Source organism: Aythya fuligula, chromosome 11 (assembly GCF_009819795.1).
Source record: "Aythya fuligula isolate bAytFul2 chromosome 11, bAytFul2.pri, whole genome shotgun sequence".
NCBI classification, from domain to species: Eukaryota; Metazoa; Chordata; class Aves; order Anseriformes; family Anatidae; genus Aythya; species Aythya fuligula.
Window position 1 is genome coordinate 1,109,149 of NC_045569.1, and position 22,272 is coordinate 1,131,420.

Sequence of the window (22,272 nt, forward strand, 5' to 3'; positions counted from 1 at the left end):
GGCCCGGCCGAGTCTCGCGAGAACGGGGATAGCGGCGGGAGGAGGGGACGCGCCGGGAGGCTTACGGGTTGCCATGGCGACAGCGGGGGGTTGCGGGGCCCGACCCAGTCCGCCGGGCCCGCCCGTAGCCGTCCCCCACAGCCGTCGCACGGCTTGCCCCAGGCTCTGCTGACCCAATTCCTTCCTGCGCCCCATCCTTGTCCTGAGTGTTCTCACTCCTGTAGGATACGTAACTCCCCACCGACGCACGCAGCCATGTGCACGTCCTCCTAGTTTGTGGCCAACTGCCTCCTGCACCACTGACCCATGAGCATGAACATTTCATGCTCTCTGACCCCAAAGACAGTTGCTTAGGAACCTCCCACAGGCCCACCAGCCCTGCACAGGAGGCACAACACCATTTCTGTAAGCTTACAAGTATCTGCAAAGCCATATTGCGCCAACAATAAACATGCTGTTGCACAGTTCCAGTTCTTCACCTTTACATTTCTAATAATGCAGTTCACGCCAACAAATGGCTGCTTGACCCTTAATTTAACTGAAGTGCATCACTCCTGTTGTTCAGGAACCATCTGCATTCCAAAGCCAGTCGCCACAGTCACAGCTTTCCCTCTACTTCAGAAAATAGACTGTAACTTATTATTTAAATTTTATGCTAGGAATACTTAATGAATTGAGGCGATGATCTCTTAAAATGTGCCTTGAATTTTTCCTGTTTATAGGTTTCTTGTTCCTTCATATATCAGTGCAGCCAAAAGTAAAGTACTCCTCCTTTAAGATATTGTATATTGGTTTTTTTGTTTGTTTGCTTGTTGTTTTTGTTTGTTTGTTTGTTTTTTCCTCAAACACTTCAGTACCTCCACATCTATGGCAAAATGAAGGTTCCTGAATTCTGTGTACCCCTTAACCTGTGGTGAGAAAACTCACAGACCAAACCTTTGCACTAATCTGCTTGGGGTGCTGTGGCACCTTTTCAGTATTGGTAGAAAAACTATCATCTTGTACCTAAAATTTCCTCCAACCATAGGTATCTGATTGTCTGATTGTTTATAAACAAATGAAGATACTGAGTAGATTAAGGTGCAAGCTCAACTATAGTCAGGGCAATGGAAGCTTCTAGATGGGCATTTATTTTATTCTTAAATATAGATAAGAATTAAATATGAATAATTGTAATTCATCTATAAAAATACAAAATTATATAGGTCCATGTGCACACATACAGCTAAACATGGCAGCTTCTCTATTACTCATCCTGGGAGCTGTTTGTTTAGTTACCATGTAGAATCTGTCACATTTTCCTCTCAGCTTGCCTTGGCTTCTTCAGTCCCAATTTTGCTCTAATCTTTGGTAGTGGGGGGGAGGAGGGGAGGGGACGGAATACCTTTCCAGTTTAATTCTGCTAACTCTAAGTACCAAAGAATTTCTAAGTGAGTAACCAAATGGATGGTATATCAACATCTGTTATACAAGGAAAACCTTTCTGTCCTCTACAGCCAGTTTAGATCAGTGACTTCTGTTTTTTGATCCACAGAAATCCATGCACTTCTTTCAAGAGTTCCCATAAATGAAAGTTACGAAAAGCCAACCAGTGCAGGTTCCACATCCCTATTGGAGGAATGTGTTTCTGGCAAGAGATGGTTAAGAATCACTGATCTGGACAAACATGGGTTTTGGAAATACATTTTCTTAGCTTCCAGGACTCTCTTTTGTCCTCTGTCCTTATGACTGTCACACCAGGTGTTGTTAACACCTGAGATTTTGTAGAAAGCTCTAAGATACTCTGACCACCCCTAGTAACCTAATAGCCTACATCCCAGATGAAAGTTAAAAAGCATGTCTAGAGGTCAGATGAGAGGTGTGATGATTTCTGTTCAAACATTAACCTTAATTAGATAAATAACTTGGTTATTTGCAATTATTATCATCACTGAAATAGTTAATGTTTACTTTAAATTGTTGTCATTACATTTTACAGCTCTCGCTTCTCCAGGATGAAAGGAAGTAATTCACATGTCCAGGTTACTATGTATGCCCTGTTACCAAGACCTCTGTTCAATTGTGCTTTGCACAGAGCATCTTAATTGTTGGGATCCTATACCCACTAACCTGACATTATGGCACCATATAGCTGAAACTGAATTCCTATGGCCATGGATGCTGGTAACAGGAAGAACCATTGATTTTTCTTGTACACTTTTGCCTACTTGCACTGAATAATCTACTATGTATTTCAACTGCTACCTTCTCAAATTTGTATGCCTATTTGGACCAGAATACACATGGTTTAGTGCCAGTAAAACTAGTTGTCACCTGATGTATGTTTTATGTACAGATATACACCTATAAATGTAGAAGCATTCTGTATAGAGGCCTCTAGCATTGCATAGAGGCATAGCTTACCTAAGGCCTGGGAGAGTGCTACTAGCTTTGTCCTGTCTGCCTTACACCACAATTCCTATTTACAGCATTCTATTTATCTCAGTTGCCTCTTTCAAGATTTTTATAGGCCTTTTGCATCCTTTTGTAGAAGTCTGACACATAATCACTCAGTCTTCAAAGAACAATAATAAAAATGGGAGAACAATGCCACTAGGAGCTGTTTGGGAGCTGACTGGTGAACTGGGATTACAAAGTGGCATTTCATTGGTCTACAAAACTGCGTTTAAAAAGTGAAAAAGTCTAAGTTTTTCCCTAGGAAGATTTCAATGTATAAAATGATTTAAATAAAAATAATAAAATCTACTTTTCACAGTAAGTGAAAAACAAACAAACAAAACAGTATCTTTCAATGCTTGTATTTGTGCTAAGAAAGTCTCTACTGCTACCAACTACCAGTCCCTCCTGAGAATATTTTAAAACTATCTTTTGATAAACAGGCTTCCAACATCTCTACCACCTCTGTTCCCGTCCCTACAGGAGACAGACATGGTCTCTGAGCAATGTTCCTGTTACAAGGGAATCCCTCATCTGGTACTAAAATGCTCAACATATTCTCCCCCATGCTGTCCTAGCAAATTCTTTTCAGTCACCTAGTGTAAATAGTATTTCTCATTTAGGGTGTATGGCCTTATGGTTATATATTCTTGGCAAGCAGAGAGCTGACAGCACTAATTTACACAAGTAGTCAGGGATAATGGAATATTATTAGTGTTCTTATATATAATATGTAAATATAAACTACTATAAAGAAACTACTCTTGCAGAAGTAGTAGTTGTGGAGTTAAAATAATTAAACTGTGCATTCTAAGTATAAGCACTGTTTTTTATACAATGAATTTCCAGTAAATTCAAGTCTCAAGTCCTAGCTGAGAAGTCATTGCTCTGAACTTGCCTATGACCAAATTCAGCATCATTTTAGAAAGGATCATTTTAAACTGAAGATAATTTTAAACTGAATCATTTTAAACTGAAGATAAACTTCAGTTTATCTTAATGTTGTTTTTATTTTTGTTTCCACTTAAGTCATGATCAAAAGCAGTCCAGCAACACTCTCATATGCATTTGGCATATGCGGAAAAAGTGCTAACTTCCTCAAAGTCAGTTTTGTATGTCATGTGAGAGAACTGGACTTCTAAGCTTCACATATGTAAGTCCGTTGACTGTTTTCCATGGATGATCATTTTCAGACAGACATTGTCCCCACCTGTTTAATGCCTGCATGGTGAATGTGTTGCACATAGTTTTTCTTTGTTTGTTTGCTAAGGCACCTAAATGGGCTTAGCATTTCTAAACATTGCCCCTTCTCTAGGAAGCCCTGAGTGCAGCTAGAGAAGGCATGCTCTAACAACAGATGTGCTTTGTAAACCACTTGACTTCTGCAACTCATTTAAAAATTCCTTTCTGCACAGGCACAAATATTTCCAAACCAGTCTGCCTTGCCTAAGGCTGCACCCAACCTACACTGCTTTACTTTGTGCTTAAAAAAAAATAATAATAAAAAATAAAAAATTAACTCTGCTCTACAAATGAAACCCTCTTTTGCATAGCTGTAATGGACCTGAAGTAGAGCAACCTGTTTTTTTTTTTATTTTTTAACGCTGGAAAACAAAACATTTTATGATTCAAAAAGGCAAACTGTCAAATGCAACAGCCTGTCTCACGGCAGGCACCTTCCAGACTGCAGCGCAGCACAGCCGTTTCACAGCTAGAGCCCACCTACTGCACAGACCTTCCCACCTGCAGCTGTGGTGCTGATTGCTCCTTCCTCTCACTCCCATGGCCGTTCAACTTTTTTTTACAGTTAGACTTCTCTGACATTCTTCCTCCTGTCCCCTCCCCCAAATAAGTGTTCAACAGCACTTTACTACCTCAGACCCCCCAGATAAAAGACTGCACAGATGCCTGCTACAGGAATTAAACTGTGTGTTGAGGCTTCAGTTCAGTGTGCTGTATATTTATAACCAGAAAAAAACTGTGCAGCATCCTATGCCCAGAATGTGGGATCAGTCACAGAGGAGACATGCTCTACTTGATCTGCAGGGATCTAACCTCTTTTCCGCCCCAGTGAAGGGTTAAATCTCTCTTAAACACTTTTTTTCCCAGTGTTATGCAACCCTTATCTACAACTTAAGTGCCTAAACCTTAATTACTTATTTTTTACCCCAGAAGGCTGTGTAACAACACTAGACTCTTAGCAGCAGTGTTACTGGTTCTGTATTGAAACAATTCACATCATCCTTTCTCCCTCCAAGTCATTACTTTACCTGCTGAAGTTACAAAGGAAGAAAACTTGAGCAACCTGCATTTTGGTCCTTCCTTCCACAACACATAACCTCTAAGGACAGACTGAGTGCCCCTAACACACCCACCACCTCCCTTGTCCATGGTGAGGCAGAGAATACCTACCTCCTGCGTGTCTAAAGGGAACCCATCCCACCTAAGGCCTTAGAAGACCTTTTTCTGCTCCCTGTTGGCCAGGGGCTTTCCCTGAGCTGAGGTGGAGGAGCTGGGGACACACTTGGGGACAGCTGCCCTCCTCCTGGCCCACTTACACCAGGTGGCACTGTTCGTTTTTACTGGATCCGTGCAACTTTCCACCTTCCCCAACATCAACAGTGACTTGTGCTGGACAAAAAGCCATGATTTTCAACTAGCTTCAGCTTCTGAATCCCTAAACTTTTAGGGAGATGTGGGCCTATTCAGATATTTAACATAGGGAGATTGCTGCGTAGAAGCCATTCCTCTGCCTCGTTCTTGGCATTCACCAGAGTACCCTATGGATCCCCAGGATTGTAGACCACATATTGAAGCAGCTGATAAAGTCAGTACCTGGTGAAAGCAAGGCATTACAAGCACAAAGAAAGATCTGGATATTTAAAGACTACATAATGTTATATATGGAGTGGTAATTCGTGTCGAGAAAATGGTTGATATTAACAAAGAAGGGGGAGATTTGGGAGTGTGGCCATGGGGGTCGGCAAGCCCCGTGGTTGAGATAACATTAGACTCTTAAAAATGAGGCCATCAGGAATGTAAAGGAGTTCAGAGGGAACAAAGAATGGTGATTCAGGAGACTCCATGCAGCCTCTGGTTTCTTGTCCTCCAGCCATTAAGGCATGGATGTTTCTGGGTGTTTGCTGTTGTTGTTACATTCAAAGTTGTTAGACCAATGAAAAGTTGTTTTGAAAAGAACTGCTGTGGAGAAAAAGGTATGAGGGGAGCCTGCCCTCAAGATAAAAAAAAAAAAAAAAAAAAAAAGAGGCAACACGATGTGATGATGTTATGTCATCAATAAAAAAAGCAGAGAGAAGGAATGAAAAGGAACAGGCTAGCAAAACGGAGACCAGGACGGGAACAGGCACATTGATTGCCTCATGAAGATAGGTTCAGCCAAACTCAGCAAACTGCTCAGAGAAGCTCGTACTGAAAGTCACTGGAAATAGGCACTCTGGAGCTGGAGAGAAGCTCGAGCTGAGAGAAACGGAGCTGCACACACAACTGCCCCTCGCTGGTAAGCAGTTGCGCATTATGGGGAATCATACGTCCTTAGGAACAAAGACTGTCCTGGTAACCTTACGGCTTATTCTCCTTCTTAGCAATGAGACAGTTTATGATCCTGAAACATGGGACCAAATTGATGTCAAGGTGTGGGACTCTGCAACTAAAAATGACAAGGTTGCAGTGGGATTGCTCAGCACCTGGTGAGCAATCTCTGAGGCCTTAAAGAGCCATGTGGAGCCACAATCACAAACGTGTGGCTTGCCGATAGTAAGGGAGCTGCAGGCTCCTTTACTGATCCGACTGCTACGCCATGGGCCCCTCTGCTGCTACAGCCATCGCAGGCCTTTGCTGTTATGCCCCCTGTTGACCTGGACGTGCCTTTTGACCCAGGCCTCATTGGCCTTGAAAAGGAGATGGATATGCTTTTTCTTCAATCTGGGAAGAATGGGATACATAAGGCCTGAAGACCGAGTTGCTTGACAACTTAAAGCGAGACATATTGTTCAAAAGGAACGGAAAATGGAGACTTAAGTCATGGAACTTAAAGGATTGTTTGTTACCTTTCCTGATTGTACTTATGTATAGGCATACTCGGGTTTAGTATGTAAAGCAATGTTCTATGTATTTAGAATGTTTGACGTGCGTGTGTGCATGTTGTTGGAGCGTGGACCCAGTGCTGTTTACTTGCCTTTTATACCTTTTATAGCTCTGATAAGTATAAATATTACTAGATTCAGATTGAGTTGAGACTTCATTTATAACAAGAAGAAACAGCACAGAACAGAGGTGTTTATCCATTTTAAAACATTAAGTACCCTGGAATAAATTATATAAAATAATTTCCACTTGCAACTCTGATCAAGACACAAATTTTTATATAATCCTTCCTCTGTAATGTGTCCCCCCCCAACTCTATTTGATATCCTGCATATATTATTTCCTTCTGCCAACACATGTTCTCATAAATTTGTTTTCACTTCTCTAAATTTGCTTAGAGGTAACTTTTGAGTTGATCTGTTTCTAAAGATACTTTTGTGCACAATATTCTTCGCTGACTCAACCTTCATAAGCCCATTTTAAATTTCCAGCAGCTGACGGTAGGGTTTGTTTGTTTGTGTAGGAACACTTGAAAAGCCCTCTAAGCTAAACAGAAAAGCATGTTACAATGGAGCTAGTTATCCTTCAAAGTAGTTACGTTTCTTGACACATTGCTCAAATGATCCTTAAACATTAGGAAGTCTTAACCAGATGATAAGACTATAATAATAGGGAACTCTAAGAGTTCCCTATTGCCTTTCATTCATTTGCACCCACTTGGCTATAAGTGTCTTGCCCAGCCTGAAGTTAGGCCAGCTCAATTTGCAAGGTCAATGTACCAAATTACCAGATGACTATAAAATACCTATTTCTGAGGGCTCTCCACTGAAGACACACTTAACACTCCCTAAAATAAGGATCAACGCAAATATGATTTAAGTAACTGATGACAGCTCTTATTAGGTTGAACACAAAGAAGATAGGCCTGATAAAGAAATGGAAAGTAAAGAGCAGTGAATGCTCTATTTGTCTCTGTATCCAGAATAGCCATACATACACTGCTATCCCATCTGCCTTACAAAAAAATCCTGCACCTAACTAAACAAAACTAGTGACCCTTAAGTGAAAAAGCAATGAAATACAGGAATAAATTTAGTTATTCCTCACTTTACCGTTTGAAAATATAACAACTTGAACAGAAAAACATAAGAACAACAACAACAACAACAACAACAAAGTGTTGTCTGCTGACAACGGGTGGCTGAAGGAGACTGATTCTCTATTGAGGGCTGCTGATTTCTGCTTCAGTTTGATGTCCTTTTAAAGTGGATCTCCAACACAAAAACATCTGTAAACTCTTTAAAACTGAACAGTGAGTATCAGGTTCCTAAAAATAATCACATGATTTCAGCAACCTCTGCCATGCAATAGTACAAAAGGAGCAATTACTTTAAGATAAAAAAACTCTTAACATTCACTTCTACAAGAATAATGAGAGGAAAAAAAAAAGAATTTATCTATGAGCAGGAAGACACCACAACTAAAATAAATATCCTGTAAATATTACAGGAAGGTCCTCCAAGTATAGCAATGCCCAATGATTATAAGAGAAGTCTGAATGTATGCCACTCTCCCAAAACAATTCTGCAAGGTGGAAGGGTGACACCATGAAACTTCAAGTCCTTATGTCTTTGTTAATCCCCAAATCCCAAACCATAGCAAAAGATCTTCATTGGGCTCCAAATAAATCAGTGACAAGGCTAAAAAAATAAATAAAAAAAAATAAAATAAAATTTAGAGCTTCTTAGGAACAGAAGAGGCTCCTTATCATATTCTGAAAGCATAGTCATATTATTTCCAACAATCTATTTATAAAGTCTTCATGGGTCTTTCAATATGAGAGGCACTTCAAAAATTAGCTTGGCTTGTAATTTCAGCAACAGACATTGTTTCCCACATGACTGACACTGCACCATTAGATGATCAAGCAGATAACCATTAGCAAGCATCTCTTTAACTTTTAGTTTAACCATTAGTTCTACCAGCAGGAGGGAGCTGTTTTGAGATTACCCAGAAGCCCACTGCAGACACAGCAGAAGAAACAGGAGTTAAAATGGCTGGTAAACCAAAATTATTTTCCCAGTTTGAATTAGGAAGAAAGCATATTAACCTATTGTGATGTTATTGCACGTACCAAGAAGCACGTGGGGTTTTAAAATTATTTACTACAGAACAAATTCTACCAGTAGCTCTAAAGTGACCTTCAAACAAATCTCACCATGCATGGTGCTACAATATGGCACTGCTTCACTGACCCACGTACATTTTTCCAGGGCTGTATTCACCAGGGCAGCATGCAAATATTGAATCACTATCATTTAAAAACAGATTTGCTGTTTATTAGTGCAATATACGGATCCAGCTTTGGAAAAAGAACTCCTCTTTCCTTATCCACTGCAAACACCTGCTGTTGTAGCAAAGGGAGGCCTCTTTAATACACCATCAGCATCAGCTAAACACAGCTAATGAAAAGATGCAACGCGAGGACCGGACTCCCGCCCCAGCAGCGGCTCCCAGCCATATGTCGCCACATGTTCCCTGCTTTAATCGCGATTACCACCGGAGCAGCTGGGCGGGACGGAGCTCCCCGAGCTCCACAGGTCCCGGCGGCGGGGCCCGGCCGGGGGAGGCTCCCGGGGGGCTCCGGGCCGCTGCCGCTTACCGATGCTCCGCACGTAGCGTTTTGCGGGAACTTTCCTCGCTTCAAGCCGAGGCGGGGGGGGCTGGAGAGGAGCGCGGCGATGGAAGGGGGCGGGCAGGGAGAGGGAGGAGAAGGAAACGGCTGTGGCGTGCAATTTGTAATTAGGGCGCTTTGAGCATCTCCCGGCGGGGGCGCAGCGCCGGGCGGCGAGGGGAGCTCGAGCGAGCCGCCCCCGCCGCACGCCCCTCCGGGGCCGGAGCTGGAGCCGTGCGAGCCGTCGGGGCTGCGGCAGCCCTGGCTCCCCAGAGCCGGCGGGAGATCCGCGATCCGCCACCATGAGCAGCGCGGCCGCGGAGAAGCCGGGTCGGTAGCGCGGGGGCGCGGCAGGGCCGGGCCAGGGGGGCGCGGCGGGGGCTGACCTTGGGGCCCGGCCCGGCCCGGCCCGGCCCAGAGCTCCCTGCCGCCGAGGGGCAGCCCCCGAGGCTTGGGGGCCTGCCCCCAGGGAGCGGGACCGAGGAGAGCAGGGGCCAAGCTGGTGGAGGCGACGGGGTTGGCGACGGGTTGGCTCGGTGGGTGGCAGTGGCGTAGCCTGCATGCCCCAGGAAACTGGTGCCCTCTTCTACGTCTGTAAACGGAGGGTGATGCTAGCGAGCCTTTGGTTTTCCTGCCTCTGATACCCACGTACGTGAATTCACAGTATGGGGCACGGCACGGGGTCTGTCCTTCCACACAGACTCCAGGCTTGCATACTTCCTAGGGGTAAAATCTCTTTGCTGCAATTTATCTCTTGTCTGAAGGCTGGGAATGTCACTGCCTGGCTGCTGCTTCATTGCAGGGGAATGCAGTTTACGTGAAAAAGTGCAGCCTCTACCCTGAGTTACCATACTGCAAAAAACACTGCATGTTGGGGAGCAGGGGGTGGCTTTGCTATGCTCACAGAACAGTTCAACATGCTTCAGTTGCTGGTCATCTATGCCCTGGCCTTCCTACCTTACACCTACCTCCCCCTATGCTGTCTTAGAAACCTCTACTGAGCAGACAGTTTCCTCCCCAGCAATTTAGGGAAGACAGGCATGCAGCATGGACATGAGCATCACTGGTTGGCTCTGTGGTCACGTAGATCTTTTTGCCTTTGCATTTCTGGCCATGTGTTGTTAACTCATCTCAGACCCTTTGAAGAATTCCAAATTCGTTCTGGTTTCTATTTCATTATTTTTTCTCCATTATTAATCTTTTTACCCTAACAACTCCTATGCCCAATTGCTGTAATAGTATTCCTGAAATTCATTTTCCTTGACCAAATAGTTGAGTGCAAATACAGTGCCTCTGAAACTCCCAGAGGATGCTTGTTGATGTCCCTAACTGTATGAACATCTTTTCAAGGCAGGTTTGTTGTCACTCAGAAACAGAAACCTGGAACTGAAGCTATTCGAAGAGCCTTCAGAATGACCAGATTCATGAATCAGCAGCTGGGCTTGCAGCACATCCAAGGGGAGAACAGATGGCAACTGATTCAGTCCATTTTGTTACACACTGTAGTTTATGAAGTGAGTTTTCAGGGACCTGAGGCTTAAACATGCCAAGGGGATGAATGTTTCCAGTTTGAGCAGCTATTTAAGGTACCCATTTACAGTACTGAGCCATTTAAAAATAAATAAATAAATTGCTGGGGGTTCTAAGGAGAAATGGCTGAAACCTGAAGTCTAAGGAAGATTCTTTAGAAAATCTGTATTTAACACTTGCCAGCTACTTTCTCAGGGAAGTCCAAATTATTTAATCTTCTCAGTACCTCTGAAAACATGAGGGTGAGAGCTAGGTCTGAAAAAAGTGACACTTGAGCCAACAAAGAGCTTGGGCTGGGATCTTCAAACCACACTAAACGTTGGCAGAGTTAGACTGGTGATGCTTCTGGAATATCAAGAGTTTCAATGGCTTTCTTCCAGCTAACTTTCAATGCTTAATACCTATGGTACTCCCTTTCATCCTCTGTGGGTACAGCCATCATCCCCAGCTCATAGCTCCATTCTCCTTACCTCAGTGGTCTATGTCCCCGGATGTTTTTCCTCATTGCTGTTTTCTCTTGGATTCTAGCTGTTTCTTCTTGTCTCACAAGGGTCTCCAATGACCTTTTATTTCACAGCAAGATGTTAAGGAGCCTTTCTTTATGGCAGTGTTTTTATATGGGCAATGAATCAAAGAATAAGTAGAGTCCTGACCTATTAAAAAAGTCAAGAGACATCAGTCTGAGACCAGCCCCTACAAAATGACTCTGCAGATTCTAACTGACTTAATGCCTGTCCCCATCACATTGCCCTAGAGGTTATCTTCAAGAATTTTTGGATGTAGGCCATGTTAGTTAGTATTCAGAGTCTTCTGACTCACAACCTGACACATACTCTGCAGCAACTGAAAGGATATCTGACTAACTGGGAGAGGACATCTAACCTGTATACGTAGCACGAAAATCTGAAAACAATACAAGTGCACTCAAGGTCAATTTTGGTACCACAGTTTTGGGGATATGTAATGCAAATATGCAAAATGTTCTGTGAACTTTAAGGCTTCAATTACAATTTCTGCAATTCAGAACAGGGCAGAGAAGAGCACAAAGCTGTGTATTAGTTTCCCAGAACCAATTTCCACACAGTGGCAATGCCCACTGGTTTCTCATACAGCTGTTTCAGCCAAACTCTTGCTAAATAAGACAGATACCCATTTCTTAATACTCCATGTTTAAGTGTCAGCTAAGCTTTGTACAGAGATCTGTCCCATAATCTCCACTGACAAGCAAATAATGTGCAAACAAATCCCACTAATTTCAGTGTGTATCCTGCAAAATTAGTGAGACTTGGAATATGGCTCTGTGTTAAAGATGTATATATTTCCCTGGACTTGGCTTCAATGTAAGGTTCTCCAAGGCAATTCTATATCTATGATTTTTTCTATACATCTTTGAAGACAGCAGTGTTTTGGTGATTGTTGTTGGTGGCTTTTTGTTGGTGGGTTTTTTATATTGTGACACCAATTTGTGATACTGAACTTAGTTGTGTTTTTTTTTCTACACAAGGTCAGACTTATAGAAAAAGTGTAAGGGTACACAATGCAAACCTGTGCCGCAGGTGGCTTCATCTGTGATGTATTTTCAGAAAATAAATATTTATTATTGCTGACATTACTTTTCCCGTAGGCTATATCCAGATCTTCTCCCCAGCATAACAGGAATTAAAACAGTATGACCCAAAGAGAAGAATATCATTCAAAACAAAGAAGGATCTCATACAAAGCTCTATGGAATAAACGGATCATTGGTTATTGTGCTGTAGCAAGTGTGTAAAGAATGTAATAGAAAACCATACTATTTAGTACATATCAGGTTGGAGGTTAGTGCAAAAACAAAAACAAACAAAACAAAAAAAAAAAAAGGAAAAAAAAAAAAAAGACAAAAAAGAAGACTTGTGCCTTGCCTTTGCTATAAATGAAGATACAACTCAATCTGAATTTAGTAATATTTATAAAACGCAAGTAAACAGCGCTGGGTGCACGCAAACACTAACTTTGAACTTTCTAAATATACAGAACATTGCTTTTACATGTTAAACCTGAGTATGCCTATACATATGTACAATCAGAAAAGGTATCAATTGAAACATAAACATGGCAAAGTTTTAAAAGGCAAGTGTTTAACAAACAATCCTTTAAGTCTATTACTATTAATGTCCATGACTGGGGGAGCATAGTTGGAGTTGGGAATCCTGGTTGAAGTGCTCCCGTATCTTCCATGGCTTCGTTAATTTTTCTCAGATCATCTAACAGTCTCCATTTTCTATTTTTCTTGATTACAAACACCAGAGAATTCCAGGGCTAGTTGTGGGAACAATGTCCCACTTTAAGTTGTTAAGCAACTCGGCCTTCAGGCTTTATGTATCCTATTCGTCCCGGATCGAAGGGAAACAAATATTTCCATCTCCTTTTCAAGGCCAATGAGGCCTGGGTCAAAAGGCACGTCCAGGTCAACAGGGGGCATAACAGCAAAGGCCTGTGATGGCTGTAGCAGCAGAGGGGCCCATGGCGTAGCAGTCGGATCAGTAAAGGAGCCCGCAGCTCCCTTACTATCGGCAAGCCACACGTTTGTGATTGTGGCTCCACATGGCTCTTTAAGGCCTCAGAGATTGCTCACCAGGTGCTGAGCAATCCCACTGCAACCTTGTCATTTTTAGTTGCAGAGTCCCACACCTTGACATCAATTTGGTCCCATGTTTCAGGATCATAAACAACTGTCTGATTGTTAATAAAGAGAATAAGCTGTAAGGTTGCCAGGACACTCTTTGTTCCTAAGGACGTATGATTCCCCATAATGCACAACTGCTTACCAGCGAGGGGCAGTTGTGTGTGCGGCTCCGCTTCTCTCAGCTCGAGCTTCTTTCCAGCTCCAGTGCCTATTTCCAGTGACTTTGAGTGGTTTGCTGAGTTTGGCCGAACCTGTCTTCACGGGGCGATCAATGTGCCTGTTCCCGTCCTGGTCTCCATTCTGCTAGCCTGTCCCTATTCATTCCTTTTTCCTGCTTCTTGATTGATGACGTAACTCCATTATATCATGTTGCCTTTTTTCATCTCGAGGACAGGCTCCCCTCTTATACCCTTCGCCCCACAGCAGTCCTTTTCAAACACCTTTTCATCGGTCACACAACTTTGCCTGGCAACAGCAAACACCCAGAAACTTCCATGCCTTAACGGCTGGAGAACAAGCAACCCCAGAGGGCATGGTGCCTCCTGAATACCCCTTCTTTGCTCCCTCTGAACTCTTTGCTTTCCTGATGGCCTCATCGGTAAGTGTCTGATGTTATCACCAACCATGGGGCTTGCCGACCCCCATGGCCACACTCCCACATCTCCCCCTTCTTTATTAATATCAACCATCTTCTTGACATGAATTATTACTCTATATATCACACCTTTTTAATCTTTGTTTTACAACTTTAATTCCTTGGGACAATATTCAAAAATCCCACAGATTTTTAACGTGAGAAAGGAGACACAGACAAGATAAAAATTCTGTCTGTTTCTGTCTTCTCAAGAATACCAATTCTTATTTTTACTTTTGTTGTTAATTCTAGACTGACTCAGGATATGTCTATAGTTCAGTTTCAGTCACGACTGCACTACCACATAGAGATACTGGAGCTCTCTTTGAACTGGCTAGGGCAGGTACCTGTATCAGTGTAGTCATGGCAGCACAGTGCTCCAAGTGGCCTAATTACTCTGCCAAGAAATAAATGGATACCTGGAATTCCCTGGGGGGAGAGGTGGTTGAATTGTTAACAAAAAGAGTTTTCCCCTGAGGCGCGTTAGTTAAATAGGTGTTAACACAAGAGGCAAAAAACCCCAAGCTCCAACCTTACAATAAAAATCCCTTTGTCCTTTACCTTGTACTTCTGATGTACCAGTCTTTCCAATCCTTCAGCTGCCTAGAGAGACATAAAAGAATTTCAGTATCTGACAGAAAATCTAAAATAAAGCAAACTAGCTCCCACCCCCAACTGAAATCTATACATAAGAGCTTACAAATACAATGAAAGTCTCTCCTGCCTGGAAATACACAGAACTCTCCTCGTGGCGATGGTGGGGTGGAGCTGCTCAGTGGAGTGGATGGAGCATGCCACCTCTGGAGGACAAACATCAGGGTCAGTCCCCTGAGCTCCACAAGGAGCATGTTCATACCTGATACTTGGAATGCCTGTAAAAATATGTATTTAATGGGGAAGTCCAAGGAAAAAAAACAAATTAGAGTAAGACTTAGAGGAAGGGAATTTGGTTGTGTTGTTTCTTCTCCCACTAATCTTTCCTCATATGCAAGAGTGATTTCTATTTTTTTTATTTTAAGTGAAGACATATATACCATGTGCCCTTGGGAGCTAGAACATGGCTGTAACATCACCACAGTGGCTCAATCCACCAATTCAAATGCATCTTTCAGCACTGTGTTTCTGGGCACACTTGGATTTTACATACTGAATGGCACCCACTGCATGGACATGAACACAGAAAGGTGAAGGGGCAATTTTACCAATGTGTTTACTTCCAATTTTTGCAAAGATAAAAATGAACACAGTATTGTTATATATGGAGTGGTAATTCGTTTCGAGAAAATGGTTGATATTAATAAAGAAGGGGGAGATTTGGGAGTATGGCCATGGGGGTCGGCAAGCCCCGTGGTTGAGATAACATTAGACTCTTAAAAATGAGGCCATCAGGAATGTAAAGGAGTTTAGAGGGAACAAAGAATGGTGATTCAGGAGACTCCATGCAGCCTCTGGTTTCTTGTCCTCCAGCCATTAAGGCATGGATGTTTCTGGGTGTTTGCTGTTGTTGTTACATTCAAAGTTGTTAGACCAATGAAAAGTTGTTTTGAAAAGAACTGCTGTTTAGAGAAAGGTATGAGGGGAGCCTGCCCTCAAGATATATAAAAAAAAAAAAAAAGAGGCAACACGATGTGATGATGTTAGAAACTGGCTGGATAGCCGGGCCCAAAGAGTCGTGGTGAATGGAGCCAAGTCCAGTTGGAGGCCAGTCACTAGTGGAGTCCGCCAGGGCTCGGTGCTGGGGCCGGTTCTCTTTAATATCTTCATTGATGATCTGGACGAGGGCATCGAGTGCACCCTCAGTAAGTTTGCAGATGACACCAAGTTAGGTGCGTGTGTCGATCTGCTTGAGGGTAGGAAGGCTCTGCAGGAGGATCTGGATAGGCTGCACTGATGGGCTGAGGTCAACTGCATGAAGTTCAACAAGGCCAAGTGCCGGGTCCTGCACCTGGGACGCAATAACCCCAAGCAGAGCTACAGGCTGGGAGATGAGTGGTTGGAGAGCTGCCAGGCAGAGAAGGACCTGGGAGTGATGGTGGATAGTCGGCTGAATATGAGCCAGCAGTGTGCTCAGGTGGCCAAGAAGGCCAACGGCATCCTGGCTTGTATCAGAAACAGTGTGACCAGCAGGGCTAGGGAAGTGATCGTCCCCCTGTACTCAGCTCTGGTGAGGCCGCACCTCGAGTACTGTGTTCAGTTTTGGGCCCCTCGCTACAAGAAGGACATCGAGGTGCTTGAGCGGGTGCAGAGAAGGGTGACGAAGCTGGTGAGGGGCCTGGAGAACAAGTCCTACGAGGAGCAGCTGAGGGAGCTGGGCTTGTTCAGCCTGGAGAAGAGGAGGCTCAGGGGCGACCTTATCACTCTCTATAGGTACCTCAAGGGAGGCTGTAGCAAGGTGGGGGTTGGTTTGTTCTCCCACGTGCCTGGTGACAGGACGAGGGGGAATGGGCTTAAGTTGAGCCAGGGGAGTTTTAGGTTAGATGTTAGGAAGAACTTCTTTACTGAAAGGGTTGTTAGGCATTGGAACAGGCTGCCCAGGGAAGTGGTGGAGTCACCATCCCTGGAAGTCTTCAAAAGACGTTTAGATGTAAAGCTTAGGGATATGGTTTAGTGGGGACTGCTAGCGTTAGGTCAGAGGTTGGACTCGATGACCTTGAGGTCTCTTCCAACCTAGAAATTCTGTGATTCTGTGATGTTATGTCATCAATAAAAAAAGCAGAGAGAAGGAATGAAAAGGAACAGGCTAGCAGAATGGAGACCAGGACGGGAACAGGCACATTGATTGCCTCATGAAGATAGATTCAGCCAAACTCAGCAAACTGCTCAGAGAAGCTCGTACTGAAAGTCGCTGGAAATAGGCACACTGGAGCTGGAGAGAAGCTCGAGCTGAGAGAAACGGAGCTGCACACACAACTGCCCCTCGCTGGTAAGCAGTTGCGCATTATGGGGAATCATACGTCCTTAGGAACAAAGACTGTCCTGGTAACCTTACGGCTTATTCTCCTTCTTAGCAATGAGACAGTTTATGATCCTGAAACATGGGACCAAATTGATGTCAAGGTGTGGGACTCTGCAACTAAAAATGACAAGGTTGCAGTGGGATTGCTCAGCACCTGGTGAGCAATCTCTGAGGCCTTAAAGAGCCATGTGGAGCCACAATCACAAACGTGTGGCTTGCCGATAGTAAGGGAGCTGCAGGCTCCTTTACTGATCCGACTGCTACGCCATGGGCCCCTCTGCTGCTACAGCCATCACAGGCCTTTGCTGTTATGCCCCCTGTTGACCTGGACGTGCCTTTTGACCCAGGCCTCATTGGCCTTGAAAAGGAGATGGATATGCTTTTTCTTCAATCTGGGAAGAACGGGATACATAAGGCCTGAAGACCGAGTTGCTTGACAACTTAAAGCGAGACATATTGTTCAAAAGGAACGGAAAATGGAGACTTAAGTCATGGAACTTAAAGGATTGTTTGTTACCTTTCCTGATTTTAAATATGTATAGGCGTACTCGAGTTTAGTAAGTCATGGAACTTAAAGGATTGTTTGTTCTTTCCTGATTGTACGTATGTATAGGCATACTTGGGTTTAGTATGTAAAAGCAATGTTCTATATATTTAGAATGTTTGATGTTCGTGTGTGCGTGTTGGTGGAGCGTAGACTCCCCACACACCCAGCGCTGTTTAATTGCCTTTTATACCTTTTATAAATATTTGTTTTATAAATATTACAAAATTCAGATTGAGTTGAGACTTCATTTATAACAGTATTATTCTGAGCACAGTATTTTTCTGAATATGGAGCCCAAGACTACATTAAAATTGCACACACCATTTTATTTCATAAATTGTATCTATTTATTTAGATTTCTAAACTAAATTACATGAACAAAATCCACAGTATTTGGCTGAAACTCCCCTTGAGATCAGTTTGAGTTTAACTAGTTTAAGAACTCAGGTAAAGCCATTTCAGAAAGCATACTTGTTTATCCAGGTTGAGACCTTGTGAGTATTGCCTAATCAAAACCTGTAGGCTTATGCCCAGTCTGACAAAATGCTGTTTAAAACAGCCACATGCCAAGGTTACTGTTTTGAGGAGGTAGAAAGCCAGAAAATTGAGTTTGCTGCCAGTAAGTGGATGGTGTGTAGGGGCTAAAAGTTGCAATGCTATTACATTAACTTAAATGTGAAAAAAAAACAACAGGACACTACAAAAATCCAAGATGTTTTTCATTTCCAACTGTTCGTATGCTACAGCTCAGACATACACAACTCATTTAGACCTAACCAAACTGATTCCACTTTTCTATGCAGGCAAAGAAGCAATAGAGGTGGAAATCCCACAGAGGCACCAGGATGTGATGGCCAATGATGAGCAGTAATTACTGCAGCAACACTTCAACCAGCATGAGTGTCAACGAAATGTCTGCCTTCCCTCTGACTTTAGAGCAAAAAACTGGTTTTGCTTTTGTAGGAATTCTATGTGTTTTCTTGGGACTCCTAATTATCAGATGCTTCAAAATCTTGCTGGACCCCTACAGTAGTATGCCTTCTTCTACGTGGGAAGATGAAGTTGAGGGGTTGGATAAAGGGACATTTGAATATGCTCTTGCATGAAAATTCATAGAATATCCTGCCTTAAATTTGATGATGATCTCATTTTGGAAACCAACTGTTAGTACACTTGTTATACATGCATACATTTTGAAGGTATGTTGGTGGCATCCATTTTTGTTAAATAAATATTTGTTGCAAATTCAAAAGGCGCTTCACATTGTTCTTCTATGAGGAACAGTGGAATGGTAGATAAGAAATGGTTAACAGCAAAGAAATACTACAATGAACAATTTACTATAAAGTTAACACAGAAAAAAAAAAAAAAAGGTTGGTTCACACACTCTCATACTTTAAGGAACTAATGGGAAAGCTAACAATTAGTAATATAATCATAATTAATAACATCAATTGCTAGCTCAACTCTCACCTTTCAGGAAGAGGAGGTGCTGTATGAACGACTGTTTGTAAGGAAACTGTACGTTGTTTCTCCTGTGTGAAACATCTAAGTCCTCTGCAAACAATGCATACTTCTATTTCTTACTGCTCATCTGAGAATGTGTTTTTGATAGATTAGGTCTCCCTAGTAGCTCTACCGCTACAGAAAGCTAAACAGAACTAGTGGAAGGGAAACAAACATTGATAAAGATATTTTAGATTCTAAAAACATTCAGCAATACAAAATGTATTAATTACCTGCTCAAAAGTCCATTACCTGCTCAAAAGTCCATTACCTGCTCAAAAGTCCATCATAAACCAAGAACACCACAGTCCCACTCTACTTGTGCCTCCCATGCAGTTAAAATCTTACGGTGAAAGAGAATAAGTAAACATTACATAACCAACCTGACAATCTAACTGAACTGGTCACGCCATGTCAATTTTTACTCCCCCTGGTTAAAGAGGATGATTGAGTTTAAACTGGAACTTCACTTGTTGCACTGTTAGCTGCAACCTGTTCTGTCTGGTTAACAGCTCCTAGCAGTAATTTCACTAGCTTGTCAAGGCCAAAGCAGACACTCACACTGCATACTCGTTTGTGCCCAGCCCCCAGAAGGCAGAGGGGTCCATGAGCTGGCTGGAAATCTTTGAACTCTCCAGCTCATCTCCACAGCTGTTTCTTCTGTGTTCCTACATCTGTGCACAGTGTATGATCTTGACTGTCAAACTGAGGAAATGGTCAGAGGAGATCTTATCAAGACAGAAGAACAGACAGTGAAAGCAGAGACTAAAACCACAAGGTCACCCTCAAACACAGGTGTTTAGAAAAGTGTGACAGTACTTGACAGAAATTCAATTCAGTTTTTAAGAAAGTTGGCATCAGAATTTTAAGCACTGTCACTTCTGCTAAATAGCTCTGTTTGCAACAAAGAGCAAAGACAAAAAGATCAGTTACAACGGCTGGTTTCTTCTGCATTTGTTTGGAAAAATCCTTACTAACCCTTTTGCTGTATATAGCAGACAGACACAGCCAGTGGAACACTGGACCTCAAATGCCACTTGGAACATGGAATACTGGATTGTACAGGGAAGGACATGATCTTCCATCTGAAGAATGAGAGCTGCAGCTAACATTCATCTATACTGGTTCATCTAAATAGAATAAACAATTACGAGAATATAAGAACTTTTAAACTGCTTCAGACTCTGTGTAAGAAAAATTGTCAGATCCACACATATTCAGCATGTTGCATTTATCCCAGTTAATTTAGCCACAGAATCAAAGGCAGATATCCATATACTGAGTCACATAATAGGATCATCCACTGCAGAGACCTGACACCATCATTCTTTTTATGTACACCTAATCAGCACATCTGAGCCCTGTACTGTCAGGTTAGATTGCTGAAGGTACTTAAGTTATCTGGGATAAATATAGTTCAGTTATCTCTAAACTACATGGCAAGCACAGCAAACATACCTCAAGAACCTCACTACTTCTTTAGGTTTTGACTCAATCTATTGCTGGAAGCAATTATCAAATTCTCTTATGATTAAAAAGCTTCATAATTTTTTCCTGCCCTTCTCACACCCCCAAAAGACAACAGTCTTCCCAGAATGAATGAATGAAACCTATTTCTTCAAAGATTTTCCTTAAATTTACAGAGTAAAACTTTAAACAGGGTTTAGATAAAAATAGTTCAAAAACATGTGGGACAAGGAAACCCACCAATGGGGGTGGTACCCAAGTGATCCCACTGGCTTCACTGGAGTCTGTTCTTCATAAATGAAATCTGTGCATTTTATAAACTCTTGTTATCTCCACTGCTACATATGCAGAACTGAAAAATAGGGAGATTATGATCTGTGCAGAGAATCATACATAGCTGGGAGGGAAATGGAGATAACAAAAGTATTTTGGGGCCTCCTTGGAAATTTTGCAATACCATAAACCCTGTAATTGAAATGGATAGCTACATTTGCTGGTTAATAGTTAACAAGCTAGAATGCTTCTCTAAATCACCATCCAGAAACGTTTTGAAAGTGAGGGATTGGACAGTTTACTTAATATGTTAAGCAGGAGAAAAATCTGGCCAATAAGGCAGAGTCTGTAATGCCTCAAAGAGAGATTACATGCATGAATAAAAGAGGAAGACTGTCCTTCTCTAAAAACACAGGACTGAGTGGTAAGTTAAATTATCTTGAATAAGGTAAATTTGATAATTTATGTGTAATGATAGAATGCTAAATGCAAAATTTATGGTAAATAACAGTCGAGACACTCCTGGAAATGAACTGTGAAAAAAAAAAGAGAAAAAAAACAAGAGAAAAAAAAAAGTATTGTTTTCAAGAACAGCAGAAAGGTAAGAGACTTTTCTTTTCCTAGCCAAGCAATACTATTAAGGAAATAGGACACTGAAATTACAGGTGACAAAAGATTTGGTTTTGCTCCTTCATGCCTGAAGATGAAACACTTCCTTACAATTTTAAAAAGCTGAAGGAAGCAGAACACTGTGATGAGAAATGTATAATAATGATAACAATAATAATACAGATCATCCAAAAACAGCAGAAGTAACAGAACTTAAATTAATGTAACATTGCTGTGGGTTTTATAAAGCGTTAAATAGGAAAACCAACATAAATATGAAGGGGTTATCATTTATCAGGTTACAGCAGAATATCGTCTATAGCTGATGGAAGAAGGGAGGAAATATGCCTTAGCTATATCTCATACTAAAGCTGGAGGACATCTGATTATCAGCTCTTCAAATTATAGTTTTGATATGTGTTTTTTAGACAAAATGTACCTTGCCAAGTTGTAAATATTGATGCAGTATTTTATCTTTCAGTGCTAGTGCCAAATGTATTTTACAAAATCATAGATTGGAAGAAATCTCTTGAGGTCATCTAGTCCAAGATCTTGCTGAAAGCACAATATTTAAAGAAAATTCTTCTAATAGGCTTATAACCCTGATTTTCAGTTCACATATTCCTTTACATAGATATATTTTGCTTCTAAAACTTTCTGCTATTATGTACACTTGCAAATTTTCAATGTCTGTCTAAGCATGCTTTTAGTCAGTTTTAGTCCATTTCAGCAGACCTGGACTCCTATTGAATTATACAGGTCTATAAAGTTACACCTCTGTATTTCCTCAGAAGAATTTTACTAGACATATGCATTGCCATTGTTTCCAATATCATTTCAATATCTCAAAATGGGATGCATGCCATTCCAG

At 42.0% G+C, this 22,272-nt stretch overlaps 1 protein-coding gene across 3 annotated transcripts; it reads left to right on the forward strand.

The window, feature by feature from the left end:
* Positions 1-9,459: 9,459 nt before the first annotated feature.
* Positions 9,460-18,798, forward strand: CTXN2 (cortexin 2). 3 transcript variants are annotated; one of them, XM_032195153.1, is made up of 3 exons: positions 9,460-9,544; positions 10,569-10,800; positions 18,350-18,798. In XM_032195153.1, the coding sequence occupies exon 3, from the start codon at positions 18,404-18,406 to the stop codon at positions 18,650-18,652; it is 249 nt and encodes an 82-aa protein (XP_032051044.1). In that variant the 5' UTR covers positions 9,460-9,544; positions 10,569-10,800; positions 18,350-18,403; the 3' UTR covers positions 18,653-18,798. The 3 variants fall into 3 exon arrangements, with proteins under 3 accessions (XP_032051044.1, XP_032051043.1, XP_032051045.1); XM_032195152.1 differs by having other exon boundaries at positions 10,569-10,728; XM_032195154.1 differs by lacking the exon at positions 10,569-10,800.
* The last annotated feature ends 3,474 nt before the right edge of the window (positions 18,799-22,272 follow it).